Source organism: Macrobrachium rosenbergii, chromosome 24 (genome assembly GCF_040412425.1).
Source record: "Macrobrachium rosenbergii isolate ZJJX-2024 chromosome 24, ASM4041242v1, whole genome shotgun sequence".
Taxonomy (NCBI): Eukaryota; Metazoa; Arthropoda; class Malacostraca; order Decapoda; family Palaemonidae; genus Macrobrachium; species Macrobrachium rosenbergii.
The window spans coordinates 22,888,722-22,906,518 of NC_089764.1; the positions used below are offsets into that span (position 1 = coordinate 22,888,722).

The 17,797-nt window shown below is 36.9% G+C and overlaps 1 protein-coding gene across 1 annotated transcript in view; it reads left to right on the forward strand.

The window, feature by feature from the left end:
• The first annotated feature begins 14,731 nt into the window (after positions 1-14,731).
• LOC136851931 (tyrosine-protein kinase Dnt-like) overlaps positions 14,732-17,797 on the forward strand; it is an 81,707-nt gene continuing 78,641 nt past the window's right edge. Inside the window, exon 1 of the mRNA XM_067126291.1 lies at positions 14,732-15,402. Coding sequence (XP_066982392.1) covers positions 15,261-15,402 — 142 coding nt within the window. The 5' untranslated portion in view covers positions 14,732-15,260. The remainder of the gene's footprint in view (positions 15,403-17,797) is intronic.

Below are 17,797 nucleotides of genomic sequence, written 5' to 3' on the forward strand. Positions count from 1 at the left end.
TATTGGAATGGAATGGAATATAGAGTTTAGGCCAAAGGCCAAGCACTGGGACCTATGAGGTCATTCAGCGCTGGAAAGGAAATTGAAAGGAAGTAGGTTTGAAAGTTGTAACAGGAGGAAAACCTCAAAGCAGTTGCACTGTGAATCAATTGTTAGGTGAGGGTGGATAACAAGATGGAAGAAATATAATATGAATGGAAGTACAGTAAAAGGAGTGATAGGGGTTGCAGCTAGGGGCCGAAGGGACGCTGCAAAGAACCTTTATAGTAATGCTTACAGTGCACCCCGTGAGGCGCACTGACGGCATTACCCTTCACCCCCTACGGAGAAGAAAGGACTATTAGATCCGGGAAGAGTTTAAATGGAAGATCAGTGTGTGGGCAAGTGGCTTAGGGGGAGGATGTTTCGACGTCGTGCTGATGAGCCTTCAGTGTAAGTACCTGAAGCGACTGATGCTGCGGAAGTTTTACGCACATGGGACTCATCCACGATTCAGCTGTTAAAGTATGAAAGGGGTTGTGACTGTTCTCTTGTCTTACGCCGGGAGCCATCGAAAAAAAAAAATATTAAAAAAATAAAAATCATAAAAAAAAAAACTTTCGCTGAATAAAAATAATATTTAAAATAAATGCGTAACACTCACAAACCTTCAAGCACTCGAAATAAATGAATGGTGTCAAAAACTATTTTGTACGATTCTTCCATTTTTTTTTATGTACTCAGACCATTACGTATTCAGTACTGAACACTAGAGAAGGTAATGGAGACAGAGAAAATGAGGTGATTTACGTCAAAAATATTACAAAAATCAATTTAGCAAACCTTTCACCCAACGTTATCAATCAGATTATCAATCACTATCAATCAGATTATCAACCACTATCAATCAGATTATCAATCACTATCAATCAGATTATCAATCACTATCAATCAGATTATCAATCCCCGTCTGTCGAAACCGAATCATGCTTTCAGACTTGAAGGTGGATTTTTTAAAATTCCGTCTAAAGTGAAAGACTGTATTTCATTAAATAAAAAAAAATACACCACATGAGAAACACCAAAATAACAAGTGTTCTCTCTTCTTCTTCTTCTTCTCCTTCTTCTTCTTCTCCTTCTTCTTCTTTTTCTTCTTCCCCTTTTGCTTCCTCTTGCGGCCCCAGTTCGCTGGAAGTGACACTTCAACTAAAGAAGAAAATGAAGGCAGCCAACTTTGGGTGATGGGGTGAAATGAGGGAAGGCCGGGGGGTATTGGCTACTTCCCCTGGGATAGGGAGGGTGGTGGAGGGAGAAGGGGAGTGAGAGGGCTGGGGGAGGGGCTGGAAGGTAGGCGCAATCTTCAAAGGGCACCAAATCCCTTGGGGAGCGAGTTGTTAGCCTTTGGTGATTCCAGAATGCGTGTCTGGGAACCTCTTTTGATGTGAGATTTTTTCAAATATGATTCAGAATTTTTCTTCTTTCGGAAACGATGGCGTTTGTGATATATATATACATATATATAAATATTTTTTCCTTTACATTTCAGAAGCAATTTGTTTGAGAGTGAGAGAGAGAGTGTGTGTGTGTGTGTGTATACATATTTATATATATTTATATTTATTTATATATATATATATATATATATATATATATATATATATATATACGTGTGTGTGTAGAAAAACATACATAAAATGCTCTAGAAAGGCCAAAATGAGAACCCGGATTATAAATGCGAGTCGGTAAAATATATAGAAAATTCCCATATAAGCATAAATAAATAGGCCATATATATTTTATATCGAAATATATCTTTTCCCGCGTTCGATTCTCCGACCGGCCAAAGAAGAATTAGAGGAATTTATTTCTGGTGAAAGAAATTCATTTCTCGGTATAATGTGGTTCGGATTCCACAATAAGCTGTAGGTCCCGTTGCTAGGCAACCAGTTGGTCTTTGGCCACGTAAAATAAGCCTAATACCATAAAATCAGCTCAGTGGTCTGGTTAAACTAGGGTATACTTAAAATTTCAAGTGCTAACCCGGATTATAAAGTTAACCAACTATTTCTCAGCAAGCATTTGGGATAAAGTTAAAACTATTTCTCAGCAAGCATTTGGGATAAAGTTAACCAACTATTTTTCAGCAAGCATTTGGGATAAAGTTAACAAACTATTTCTCAGCAAGCATTTGGGATAAAGTTAACCAACTATTTCTCAGCAAGCATTTGGGATAAAGTTAACCAACTATTTCTCAGCAAGCATTTGGGATAAAGTTAACCAACTATTTCTCAGCAAGCATTTGGGATAAAGTTAACCAACTATTTCTCAGCAAGCATTTGGGATAAAGTTAACAAACTATTTCTCAGCAAGCATTTGGGATAAAGTTAACTTTCTCAGCAAGCATTTGGGATAAAGTTAACCAACTATTTCTCAGCAAGCATTTGGGATAAAGTTAACCAACTATTTCTCAGCAAGCATTTGGGATAAAGTTAACCAACTATTTCTCAGCAAGCATTTGGGATAATTAACCAACTATTTCTCAGCAAGCATTTGGGATAAAGTTAAATTTTCAGCAAGCATTTGGGATAAAGTTAACATTTTCTCAGCAAGCATTTGGGATAAAGTTAACCAACTATTTCTCAGGTTTGGGATAAATTAACCAACTATTTCTCATAAGCATTTGGGATAAAGGTCCAGCAAGCATTTGGGATAAAGTTAACAAACTATTTCTCAGCAAGCATTTGGGATAAAGTTAACAAACTATTTCTCAGCAAGCATTTGGGATAAAGTTAACCAACTATTTCTCAGCAAGCATTTGGGATAAAGTTAAAACTATTTCTCAGCAAGCATTTGGGATAAAGTTAACCAACTATTTCTCAGCAAGCATTTGGGATAAAGTTAACCCTATTTCTCAGCAAGCATTTTAATTAACAGCTATTTCTCAGCAAGCATTTGGGATAAAGTTAACTATTTCTCAGGCATTTGGGATAAAGTTAACTATTTCTCAGCAAGCATTTGGGATAAAGTTAACCAACTATTTCTCAGCAAGCATTTAATAAAGTTAACCAACTATTTCTCAGCAAGTTTGGGATAAAGCTATTTCTCAGCAAGCATTTGGGATAAAGTTAACAAACTGAACATTTGGGATAAAGTAACCAACTATTTCTCAGCAAGCATTTGGGATAAAGTTAACAAACTATTTCTCAGCAAGCATTTGGGATAAAGTTAACCAACTATTTCTCAGCAAGCATTTGGGATAAAGTTAACTAACTATTTTCAGCAAGCATTTGGGATAAAGTTAACCAACTATTTTTCAGCAAGCATTTGGGATAAAGTTAACAAATTTCTCACTTTGGGAGTCCCTATGTCAGCAAGCATTTTAAAATTAACAAACTATTTCTCAGCAAGCATTTGGGATAAAGTTAGAATCTCTAAAGCATTTGGGATAAAGTTAATTTTCTCAGCAAGCATTTGGGATAAAGTTAACAAAAGCAAGCATTTGGGATAAAGTTAACAAACTATTTCTCAGTATTTGGGATAAAGTTAACCAACTATTTCTCAAAAGTTAACAAACTAAGCAAGCATTTGGGATAAAGTTAACCTAACCAAGCATTTGGGATAAAGTTAACCAACTATTTTTCAGCAAGCACTTGGGATCAAGTTACTAGTCTCATGTCGTTTTCAATCATGGTTACGAAAAACAGAATCGTCTAACCATCAGGTACTTAATTTACTGCTTCAGTCAAAAGAAGCTAAGTATGCCCTCAACAAGCATGCCCAACCACACGTTTACGGGCACATCCAACTTAAACTCTCTCTCTCTCTCTCTCTCTCTCTCTCTCTCTCTCTCTCTCTCTCTCTCTGCGAGGTCCCTGAGCTACTCTTGGTTCGACAATCCTACAGAAAGACAGACAGACATGGTGTAGGTTTGTTGGAAAGCTAAAAAAATTTACATCAGAAAATTCCCTATAAATATTTAATCCAATAAAACAAGTTTAATGTTCTCATTTTATGTTATGCTTAAAGACCTTTTATAATTAATTTATGCTTTTAATTTAGTATATTAGTGAGTTAAGATACTATGGAAAAAAATGTCTGTGTTCAAACTTCTAATTGCTCATATCCACTCTCCACTTTTCTAACCCTCTTAAGGTTTTTTTTTTTTCATTATAACCAATGGCAACGTTTACAAAACAGCAAAATAGTGGAAGACGCTTGTTTTCCTTCCTGTAAGCTCGAGCTAAGAAGTATACCTTAGTTTAACCAGACCACCGAGCTGATTAACAGCTCTCCTAGGGCCGAGCCCGAAGGATTACCTAGCAACGGGAACTACAGCTTATTGTGGAATCCGAACCACATTGTAGCGAGAAATGAATTTCTATCACCAGAAATAAATTCCTCTAATTCTTCATTGGCCGGCCGGAGACTCGAACTCGGGCGTAGCAGAGTGCTAGCCGAGAACTCTGCCGACTCGTCCAGCGAGGAACAAGTCAGGTCGAGCGCAGTCAAGCTTAAGTTAGGCAACTTCCTGGATATACAAACGAATGAACCAAGATGAACTGCAACCAGTCATTCCAGCGACCCTAATACATGGCGCAAGTCTGACTCGATCTGGTACCTTGCATTCCGCTTCGAAGTTGAGTCCATCATCATTACTTTTAATAACAGCAATTAGCAGTATCTAAGCCCACACAAGTGAGGGCCTCGACGAGGTAATCCTCCATCCCTCAGCGGAGTTGAACCGAATTCCAAGTAAGCTCTCGCTAAGATCTCTAAACTACCCTTGGCTAGGGAAATCCACTGACGAACAAACACCGCTCGTCACTTCTTGGAAAGCCATCCCACGAAAAAGGGTATCTGGATAACTGACCAATTGAAAATAATTTACTAACAGTAAATTTGGTGGACCGAGATGGATCAATTTTATTGTCTTATTTTTATCCAGAAATATTTGCTTACGCGTTCGCAAATAATGTAGCGAGGAATTAATGGAAAAAGATGTAACAAGGAAGAAATTTCGCGGAGACCAGCTTGAACATCAAAATTATTATTTCCTTTATTCTTTATTTACATCTGTTCCTACTTTTTATTCTTTTTCGGTGAAAAGCCAAGGTGAGTATAGCAATCCATTTCAATCTGGTTACCGCATAAGTTAAATAAATAATAGACTAATAGGCTTTCTTAATGATGATGGTTAACCTCTAGCGGGTTAAATAATATAAGGATAAAAATAAGGGAGTTTCACGTTCTTTAATGATATGAAGGATTAATCAAACCAGACGGTTTGCTATCTAGCTTCTTAATGCTTCATATACAAAACATAGTGCTGAACTTGAGATGGAGTTAAACTGTATCCAAGTTGCAAGAAATATAGACAGTATTACAAAAAACTAGAAAATGAGAGAGAGAGAGAGAGAGAGAGAGAGAGAGAGAGAGAGAGAGAGAGAGAGAGAGAGAAGCAGCAAAATAAAGCCTACTGAATTTAAGAAGTGGACTGAAATTATTTAAACTAAAACTTTGGACATAAAAGCAGATGAACAGAAGAGCTGAAATGTAGTCAAAATAATATAATGATAATAATAATGAGACAGACGTGTCCAACAACCGTCCAAGCATAATCCCAGTACCCGTAATTCTTCATTATAAAAAAAAAAAAAGATGGTGAACAAGCATATCTATACACGCAAGCACTTCCGGCGATAATAAGCCAGAGAGCAAGCACGCTGCTGCTTTTTCTAAGGCGAACGAAGGAAACCTTCCATTAGAGCCAGGCCGCCTTAAATTCAATAGGAAGTGTGTCCCTGGCTGTGCATTCTCCCACTTTCCCCTTACAGTAATCAAGTTTTTCCAGAGTCCTCTGGAATCAAGGCTGGAAGTATTCCAGGAGTCCTTGCAATTCAAGGATGGCGGAGAGGCGGATCAAGTACGGAGAAGGAGCGAGAGAGACGTTGCTGTTGGGAGATCCTAGTTCTTTTTATTCTCACCCCCCCCCACCACCTTTCCCAGTCACCGCCCTCCCCCTCTACCCCTATCCCCAACCCCTCTCACACCCTTCCCTCTACCCCCTCTCACACCCTTCCTTCCCCCGGCCACGTCGGTGCTGACACTTCATTTGAGCAGCATTGAAAAAAAAAAAAATATGTATCAAAATGGCAGAATCGTGAAATATTTTTACTCCTATTTCCATCTCACAAGATGGGATCTTACATCGGTTGCAAGAGTGTTGGAGGTTCAAGTAGGGGTGAAGTTGATGACGCAAATCAAGAGACACAGAATATATCTTACGAACATCTTATGAATGGTTTCATCTGGAGGTCCGGGGAGGAGAGGGCGGAGGGAGAGGGTGTGGCGGATTGCCTCGACGAGGCCCTCTCGGGCCCTCTCGTCCTCAAATATGATAAGATCCCGGTCGACATTCTGACTTAGCACAGATTTCATATCTGTCAATTTTTGTTCTCCCTCTCCTCAACCCTAGGTGCAACCTCCATTAGTGAACAAACAATGAATTACATAATTCACCGCTTTTGTCAACAGAGGTAGGATGGATTTTAATGGGAACGTTCCCATGCTGTTCCTTTCCTTCTGCGGCTCTGGGATCGAACGCAGTCCTCGTTCTTGAACCATGAGTGGTACCGTTGCGACCCAAAGTCCAGAAAAGGAGAAAGGTAGGAAGGATTGTCAGATTCTGTTACAAGCTTAAACACGTTCATATAATGAATTTGCCTCTGAATTATACAACCGTATTGTTTCGTATACTGATTCTGCTATACAATTTTGCTACCGCAATTTAATAGTACACTAATTTCAAACAAAATGCAAAAAAGGCCAGAGTTATTCCACAACACACTCTGGAGGCACAATAATAAGGGCCTGAAATTAGCAGGAAGCATCATTAAATTTTCTATTCTGAAGAATCCAGGATCGAAAGTATATTAAAATTTAAACCGCTCTTTCAATCTATTCCGTCGTGCGCAATGCATTTTGTTCCATTTTGATGGCTACCGATAACACTGTACTAATTGCTAAGTACCGGATGCTCTAATTACGTCATCAAAAGCGCAATGAGACGCAATCCTTAGCCTTTCACTGGTGGAGTAAGTGTCCAAACTACCTGAGACCGCAGGGTAACTCAGTATTTGTCACTAGGTAGCCTAAAAGAGAGTAAGATCGGCCTCCAGACAGGCGGTCGCTCTTGAAAAACTTGACGAACATTTCAAGGTTTAGCAAATCTTGACTTGAGATCAATTTCAAACAAGTAATAAATGCGCCAAAGCTACCTCGGCGCAATGGAGTTTTCTGTACAGCGTATAAAGCTGTATGAAACTCTCAGCCACGGCCCATGAAACTCTTAGCCGCGCCCCCTGAAACTCAGCCATGGTCCGGTGGTGGCCTGCGTTATTGGTGCCTGTAGCGGTGCCAGAAGCATGATTATAGGTAACTTTGACCTTAAATAAAATAAAAACTACTGAGGCTAGAGGGCTACAATTTGTTATGTTTGCTGATTGGAGGGTGGATGATCAACATACCAATTTGCAGCCCTCTAGCCTCAGCAGTTTTTAAGATCTGACGGCGGACAGAAAATGTGAGAACAGAAAAAAGTGCGGACGGACAGACAAAGCCGGCACAATAGTTTTCTTTTCAGAAAACTAAAAAGGATAAACATTCGTTTTAAACAGGCGATCAGTGATAGATAATTAGAGAATCTCTACAGAATCGTGATTAACAAGGGACAGCTATTCTCTGCCGATCGGTGATCAGCATACCAATTGATCAAAATTCCTCTGAAGATCATTCGAGCGGTGATTAGTAGTTTAGATAAGTCTCCGGGCGATTTTTTTTATCAGCATTTAAATGCTGGTTAAGCTTTTCTTATTCATGCACAAAATTACAAAGGCAGGGCAAATCTCTCCTTACTTTCGACCAGCATTACAAAAAGACAATACTATCCTTAAATTGGAGATCACTACTTCAACATCAACTGTTAAATCTCACGTAATGGACAAAATATTGCTGTTAGATTTAATTATTTTAGTGTACAATTAACTACAGATCATTGGAAAAAAATCTGAAGACCAACATACGCAGAAATGCTGAAAATCTTTTCGTAAGGAGTTAATGTACTGAATTATTATGCTTATAATATTACCGATGATATGAACTAACTTTTGCTAAATATCGCAGCAAACTGTAGATAGAAAATGACTATTGATCGTGTTTTAACAGAGTACACAAAGGATATTCTATATATATATATATATATATATATATATATATATATATATATATATATATATATATATAAATATATACCGAGTAAAATGAAAAAACGGTGGTATATCCGGACCGATGTCGGCTTTGCTGCTAATTAAGCCAACCTCAGAGTCCTATGAGGTCGGCTTAGTTACCAATAGAGCCGACACCGGTCAGGATTTACAACCATTTTTCAATTTTTACCGGTGGCGTCCGATATATACAATCACGTGTAGGAGTGATTGTAAGTGGATATGTATATATATATATATATATATATATATATATATATATATATATATATATATATATATATATATATATATATATATATATATATATATATATATACGATCACTCTTAACGTGAGTATATATATCAGACACCACCAGGAAAAATTATATATATATATATATATATATATATATATATATATATATATATATATATATATATATATATATATGATATTATATGACTAAACTAAACCTTAAAATTCAAGTTTTAAAGGCGAAGACATCTTAGGTATCTTATGGGTGCTCTTTCCATGGGCTTAATCAAGTACCAGGAGCTACCAATTTCCCAATGACTCTTTATAAAAAACTTATTTTCAATATAAAATTACTTGTCGAAAATTCTAACCACCGGTCAGACTTTCAGTCTGGACTCTAAAAATATTTTCCTCATTTCTGTTCAAATGCAGACGGCCTGAGTTTACACGTTTTGATGACGAAAACTAATGTTGAAATGTGTTGCAGAGAGAGATAGGGAATATAAATATCAGTGGATAAAATGGAGATAGATAACTTGTGTAATTGAAATAAAATTATCTGAATTGCTGTGAATTGAATTCCCTCTCTCATTCGGACACGTGAAAAAGCTTAATATATAACTTCTAAACCTATAATTTGTACGCAAACGTTATCAATCACAATGACATCTTTATCATCCAAGCGTTAAATAAGCAACCGAAGTGATGTCCATCAGATGGAAATGGGTTCCATTGCTATGAAAAAGGACGTTCATAAATTTTCCTATAAATTCCATCAAGAATTCTTAATTATTTTCCTGCCGGGAGATGAAAGAGCGTTGATAAGTATTATCAAGTTCGGGATATGGCAGTTACGATGGATGTGTTGACAGTCAACGAAAGCATAAAGATAGAATTTTATGATTTGAGCTGCCAAATGGGTGACTGTTTTGCTTTATGTGCCTGAATCTGCTTGCTTTTTTCTGTAGGCCGGCAGTAATGACAATTGCATAACTTCGGTTCGTTCAGGATCCAGAGAAAGAAAAGAAAAAACCCGTACAGTAAAATAAAACGCCAATACAAGTTGGCATAACAATAGGGAAACTTTACAATATATATATATATATATATATATATATATATATATATATATATATATATATATATATATATATATATATATATATATATATACTAGCGACGCACAGGCCATGTGTCATAGGCACTGGAACCTGTCCCCCACCAGTTGTCGGCCTAAGAAACCGGAGATCAGCGCCTACCTTATGAGACCTACAGAGGCCCAGAAGGACTTTAACTTTTTTTAATGAGAGAGAGAGAGAGAGAGAGAGAGAGAGAGAGAGAGAGAGAGAGAGAGAGAGAATAATCATTATCACCTGATGTTGGCATATTTCTAAACCCATTCCTACAGGTATTCCGGAGCAATGCTAATTATTTGTGAAAACTTACAACATGCAGTCTATAGAATATGACGAAAAGCTGTCATTTCACAACAGGTATCTGTTGTAAGAATTTCTTAATACCGGAACATCACGCGCCTCGATGAAAGATTGCTATTGGTGTGTAATTGAAAATTTTCTGAAATTGTATGTTATTAAACTTTTGGGACACGCGTAAAAGTCGACTTACAAGGCTTACATCTTTATATTTTACCAGCTTCTCTCTGGTATCATGACAGCGACACACACACACACACGCACACACACACGTAGCATAATCACGCGCACAAGAAATCGACTTATGTATATATATATATAAATATATATATATATATATATATATATATATATATATATATATATATATATATATATATATATATATATATTTAGTCCCTATAGGTCATATATATTTATACATATATATAAAGGTTTATCCTATCATATATATATTATATATATATATATATATATATATATATATATATATATATATATATATATATACATATACACATATATGTGTGTGTGTGTGCGTGTACATGTGTGCGTTAAGCTTTTTCATTGACAGTGGTGGCTCTAGAGAAAAAGCAAAACAACAATCACTGACATATTCACACTGTTCAGAGATATTACTCAACATTCGCAGCTACATACGCCTACACATAAGGCTCATTTGAGTGCACTGAAAGAGCCTAAATGAAGAGAAAGTTAAGACAGGTAAAAGAATAATTTGTAAAGGAAAAGGAGAAAATGGGGCTGTAAATGTAAGTAAGATAAGTGAATTTAGCAAGATAGAAGTGAGAAATTTTAACAACATGAATATGAACGAAAATGGGCCATGGGTGAAAATACGGGGTATATAAATATCCATGTTAAGTCAAAAAGTCGGCAGTGAATGTTTGTTGGTTTAGAAAGGTAGGAAGAAAGAATAAAATCAGTGAAACAAAAATATTATTTGAGATGCAATTTCCTGAATGGCGAGAAAATCAGGGATACGTAGCACAAAGGGACTTCAAAACAAAAACTACAAATAGAGTGATACTGTTTGTAGTGAATGAGTTCCTGGGTTGACAGAGTGAATATTTTGGAGATTTGGGACTGATACAGAAGTCGAAAAGCTTAGTGCAGGTTAGAGGATGGTTGTGGAAGTAACCGGTGAGGATGTCAAGACGTCAATTATGAGTTTCACGAAAGGGAAGATACACTGAATACTAGAAGGATTACATTGCCCTAAAATGGAAGACTGTAGCATCTACAAAGATACAAAACTGAGAAAAATGGTAGCTACTTCTTGCCTTACTACTGATTTTGCAAATACTGCAAATGGGACCCACTCAATACCCGTGGAAAGCATCGAAGAATCATTCTGAAACTGCAGTAACTCGTGTGTTAGTGTTTCACGAGCCCAATAGGTGGCATATCTGAATTTCGAAAACTTTACAGACACTGCAGTTTTCCATTTTGGGGAGTATAAGTGAGACGGTCTGATAGATCAGTCATGGTGTGCGTGAGTGAGTGTCCAACACGGTTTATAAGATATGTCTGGATAAGGGAAATGTTTCAAAGGAATGGGAGAGAGGAATAAGTGACCCACTGCATACAGGTAAATGTGACAGGCAGACAGTAAGAACTATAAGGACAAAACGTCACTTAGTATAGCACTGAAGGTGAGTGGCTGGATTTTATTTCCGCAAATAGGAAGAACTGGCTAAGGTTAGGCAAGAAGGGTGTGTGAATCAAGAGTTTGTTATGAAGCAATTATATAAGAAGTATGAAAGAACAAAGAAGAAAGATGTACGTGACATTCATACTGTACACCTAAGAAAAAGCTTGTAACAAAATCAGTAGAGGCAATGTTAGAATACAGAGGATATTTAGTAAAGAAGATAAGTTTTTGAGAGAAATCAATTTTTTTTTCTATGACCACAATAGTATTATTAGCATAAGTGAGCAAGAATGACTATCTGGTGGGTCTGAGATAAGAGGTGTGCTAGATCTTCAATGCTGTTTAATATCCTAACAGATGGCGTAATGCAAACAGTTAGAAAATGGGTATTTTGACTTAGGTATAAGGTTGTGGGGATAAAAAAAGGTTATTAATGGAGAGTAGAACGACTCCTGTTTGCAGATGGTGCAGTGCTCACTAGGGATAGTGAAAAGAAACTTCAGTAATTAGTGAAAGAATATGAAGCCATCTGAGAGGATGAAGTTCAGATTAAAGAGTTAAATGTAAGTAACAGCAAGGTTATGAGGATAAGCTGAAACTAGGTTAATGAAGGAATGAATGTTAATTTGGATGGTTGAAGAATGGAAGCAGTAGATTCATACACATACATGGAAGTAAATATAATGAAGATGGAAGAATGAGAGAAAAGTTAAGTGAAAGAGTAAGTCGGACAAGAAAGGTTAAAAATAAATAAGATAAAATTAAGTTTTAACCAGACCACTGAGCTGATTAACAGCTCTCCTAGGGCTGGCTAAGAACCAATTGGTTAGACTTATCGAACCACATTATGGAATGAATTTATATCACGGAAATAAATTCCCTAACAATCAGGACGGCCGGAGACTCGAACTCGGGCCTATTGTGGAGTTCACAGCCACATTGTCCCAACGAAAATGAAAGGTAGTGATATGTACTGTACATGAGATGTGTAAAAGAGGGGAATTTTAAATTATTGATGTGATCCTGATGAATGCGTTTTTGCTTAGCCCAAAATCCGAGAATTAAGGACGAAAACTAAATGAAGTATGGGTGAGTCCTGGGGTTAGTGAAAAATACATTCTAAAGTTCGACTATGGAAGATAAAGACTCTAAATGAGGGAAGTCTTAATGGCGAAGGGAATCTGATGACTGAGGCAACAAGATGAAAAGTAAGACTACCTACCAGCTGGTCCGCTGGTATAGTGGTTAGTGTCGTGGTATGCCACTCAGATGTCTTGGGTTCGAGTCTCCCCCAGGGCGATGAACAATCACTGGCTCTGTATCATGACCAGTTGCTGCGGTGGGAGGCTGAAACCAACATTCTTTGGAAGCTTGAATTTCAATTCAATGGCCCCTTTGGTGTGCTTGCTTCATGTAAACAGGTTTCATCTATTGAAATAATAATAATAGTGTCTTGTATGTGAGATGAGTTTGTGAAATATGGATTCTTGTAAACTACATACATAGTATTTAATCGTGAAATGAATGTGATGTCTATGGCTTGTCGATACAAACATCTTCAATTTTTATTTCGACGATATAAAGTAAGTTAAGCAAGGCTTATAATGAAGCTGATATGATTAAGCATTCAAGATAAAACTCTTAATAGGATGAAGATAAAAATTAATTGAAGGGGACTAAAGATAAAAAATATAAATAAAGGTAGATTAGTAATGATGGGAGTTTACAGTTTTGGGGATTAAAGTTAGTATTTAGAAACGATGTTTGAAGTTAACAACAAGAAACGATGTTTGAGGTTAATGGCTAGAAACGATGTTTGAAGTTAATAACTAGAAACGATGTTTGAGGTTAATATCTAGAAACGTTGTTTGAAGTTAATAACTAGAACGATGTTGAAGCTAATATCTAAAAACGATGTTTGAAGTTAATAAATGGAAACGATATTTGAAGTTAATAACTAAAAACGATGTTTGAAGTTGATATCTAGAAACAATGTTTGAAGTTAATGACTAGAAATGATGTTTCAAGTTAATAAATGGAAACGATGTTTGAAGTTAACAACTAGAAACGATGTTTGAAGTTAATAACTAGAAACGATGTTTGAAGTTAATACTAGAAACGATGTTTGAAGTTAATAACTAGAAACGATGTTTGAAGTTAATACTAGAAACGATGTTTTAAGTTAATATCTAGAAACGATGTTTGAAGTTGATAACAAGAAACGACGTTTGAAGTTAATACTAGAAACAATGTTTCAAGTTAATATCTAGAAACGCTGTTTGAAGTTAATAACTAGAAACGATGCTGGAAGACAGAAACTAAATTAAGTAGAGTTTCTATTTATTTACTCTTTAAGAAAGGAACTCGAAACCTTGGGCTTGCAGAGAGATATTCTAAACGGGGCAATAATATATGCCAGTTGGGAGAATAAAACTCACAGAAAATATTCATGTGGGGAAAAAAAGATTAAGAGAGCAGACATGATAAAAGTTAATTATTTAAATTATTAGACAGCAGCACCGAACTGACAGCTAAGCAATAAACTGTTGAGGAAAGTGAATGAAGACGATGCTGGATGCACGTAGTACAGAGTTAATTATGTAGAAGAAACAAAAAACATTCATTAGGTGAAGTTAACAGTTGTATATAACAACATCAAAGTGAGTCTGCCCAAGTTTGGCGCCGTGAGAATCCGTTTTCATATTGCAACACGAAAGTACTCCACTATGGCATGGCTTACTGACATCAATCTTCTTAATATAATGTCCATATTTAAGTACCCAATCTGCAAATGGGTACACACGTGTTACAAAGAACACGCTCTATAGTTTCTGTGTAAGTGTGCACCTGTGCCTGCAAGGGGAACCTACTTAAACAGCAGAACATTTCAGCAAACCGTCGACCACACGATCGCATGATTGAGAGGACAACATCGCTGTGCCGTATGTGGGTCGTAGGCCGGGCGAATCGAAGCTCGGCCAGGTGGCCCTCTCTCTCTCTCTCTCTCTCTCTCTCTCACACACCCGTCTTGGAGAGAGACTTGCTCGACCCAAGGGAATGATGATCCTCTCTCACTAGACTCTCTCTCGCAGGACTCAGGTCTCTCTCTCTCTCAGACTGAGTCTCAGTTCTGGCTTAGCTGCCGGAGGAGAAGGTCGATAATGGTGTTTCGCTTGAGTTTTTTCGAGGCCGCATTAATCGCATTGCCGCATGCAGTCCCGCACTGAATAAATTAACTTCTAATGGATGTTTTTTAAACTGGAATCATTTTGCAATGCGACCAGTTACTGCCGGGTACTGGCGTAGAAGATTTTATTTTCCGAAAGGGAAAGTAATGGCATAGTTGCGCATTCCTGGTAAAGAAAGTTTTCTGAAGAATTTGCATAATTCAGGACATTAAGGAATGCAAACTTTTTCTTGAATATATACATCGCCCGTCGAATATACCAAAACGTTACATCAAAAATTCGTGTTAGACGCAACATATGTCTATAGAGGAAAGGCCCGGGCTGTAGCGGAGGAGAACAGTGATGTACACTTTGCCAGGAAAACCGCTTTTTATTGATGCACTCGTTCCCTCGCGCCGAGGGACTACGACAGTCCTTTTGAATGATGTATTGAAGTTTCCTCGTGCAAGACAGTTGTTGGTGGTGAAATGAAAATGGTGAATGTTCGAGGAGTTACGGTGGTGGTGCTGCTGCTCTACTTGTTGGTGCTCCTGCTTTCGACGGCAGTGTTGCCAACGGCGGCAAACTTCAACCTTTATCTAACCCAGGCGGAAGTGAAGAGAATATTGGGTAAGGTTGTCAGACGTTTTTACATCGAACTTCGTTTGTCTTGCTCTTTCATTTAGTGTTTAAGAGCTTCACTTGTTAACACTGATGTTGCATTTAGTATATTTCAGCTAAAGGAATACACAATCTTTCGTAATGGTCTGCCTGCAACACTCATTGATTTTATCATTATGGATTGATGATTGTGTATATCAAAACATTAAAAGCGTTCTCTGGGTTAATTGCTTGAGCAATGAGCTTGTAATTATCCTGAGCGTTTATCTGAAATGCAGATAAGTTTTTCCTCTTTTGCAGGCATTAAATATGCCTGCATCTAGTTAGCTTATCTTCATATATTTTTGCACTTTGTGTTTCTTTATTTTACACATATAACTGCGCGTGTGATACAGTGTCATTATCATTTCTCTGGACATAAAAAGTGAAAGCGACATGTGCATCTACACTAAATATATATATATATATATATATATATATATATATATATATATATATATATATATATACACACATATATACACACACACACACACACACATATATATATATATATATATATATATATATATATATATATATATATATATATATATCTTACAGTTCGATATTCGATATGCGTCACAGTTAACTTTTAACTTTACACAGCTCAAAACGCAAACAACAAAGGGAAATACTCTTATATTGCAAACAAACTAAAAAAAAAATCACTCTCAAAAGACAATCACACATTTTTGAACACTCCGACAACAGTGTTCACGCTCGTGAATGTACTTGAATGCAAACAAGTGTAGCGGATGGCATTCACGTTAATTTTCACATCAATAAGCTATTTCTCTTGGGAAATTTGGACGTACTTTTTTTTCCCAGGAAACTAGAATACATCTCTCGTTTTTTAATGGGTCAATCATTTATATGTAAAACTGGGAAGCTGTCTATTCGACACGTCATCAAGAAGTTAAATGCATGCTTGCTGTGCAATTGTCCCATGTGAATGCACTACATTTGAAAAAACAAAGGGGAAAATACAAAGCCCTGTTTCAGAATATTAATGTTCTCTCTCTCTCTCTCTCTCTCTCTCTCTCTCTCTCTCTCTCTCTCTCTCTCGCTGTATGACTCACTGGGCAGAGAGCCACGCACGAAACCGTTCACATATTTTCGTTCATCAAAATTCTCACTTTCTCTCGAATCCTAGAATATAGTTGAACTGAAATCTCTGTTCCCCGAATTTTCTCTGTCACTCTCTCTCGCTTCCGCTTGTGCATGCTTTGACAATAATAAAAAAAATTGCAGGGTTCTGGAAACCTAAGCCTCGCTATTATTGAAAGGGCAGAAATCTCCGTCGCATAAGTTTAGTGGCTTGGTTGCAAGATTTTAGATTTGCTTTCCAGCTGGAATTGTACAGTTGCCAACTTGCAGATCACATGGAAATATATTATGTTTCTGTCTCCTTTCTTGATCTCCCTGCAGAGTTTCAAGCCAGGAATTGAGCAAGAAGCACAGTTAGTATTGTCTACTTATTCTGAATTTTATTTATATATATATATAATATATATATATATACATATATACATATATGTACACATATATATAATTCTACATATATACACATGTATATATATCAACTGGGACTTTTCAATACGGGAAGAACTTGAAGGTAAAACATATAAGTGAAATTTTATTTAATCATTTACATTATAGCTAACTGAATTACACACACACACACATATATATATATATATATATATATATATATATATATATATATATATATATATATATATGGATATGTGTATGTGTGTGTATGTTCCAGCATAACTCTGACACGCACTGAGCAATTTCAACCAAACTTGGCATACCTAAGACTTACTATCTGGAGAAGAATACTGTGGGGGCAAGACATCACTGGCACCAAGGGGGGTTGGGGTGGTAATGGGGTGACATGTAAAAATAACAGAAAACGACAGATATTAGTGTCTAATCCATAGTTTTCGAGGTCGCTGAGATGAATAGTGACCCTCCCTATGCCTTTTAAGTCCATGTTCAGCCTCGATAGGAAGAAGAGGTGAGAAGGGGTGAAATATAAAATGTCAAAAGTGTTGGGTAACGTAATTGAAGCAACTATCTTAATAGGAAAGGGAGAGGGTGAAACAGTTTTCATCCCACAGATACCACTCATTCCGACGGATCTCCCTTTTAACTCAAAGAGATTGCAATTTCCAGTGAGACTTGCGTTCTCGATCGCGATCAACAAGGCGCGGGGACAGTCTATTAAGTACTGTGGAGTGGATTTGAGATCGTCATGTCTTTCCCACGGGCAACTTTATGTTGCTTGCTCAAGGGTGGATCACCCAAGAATTTATTCATTCTTGCTCCTGATGGTGAGAGTTGTTTACAATCAAGT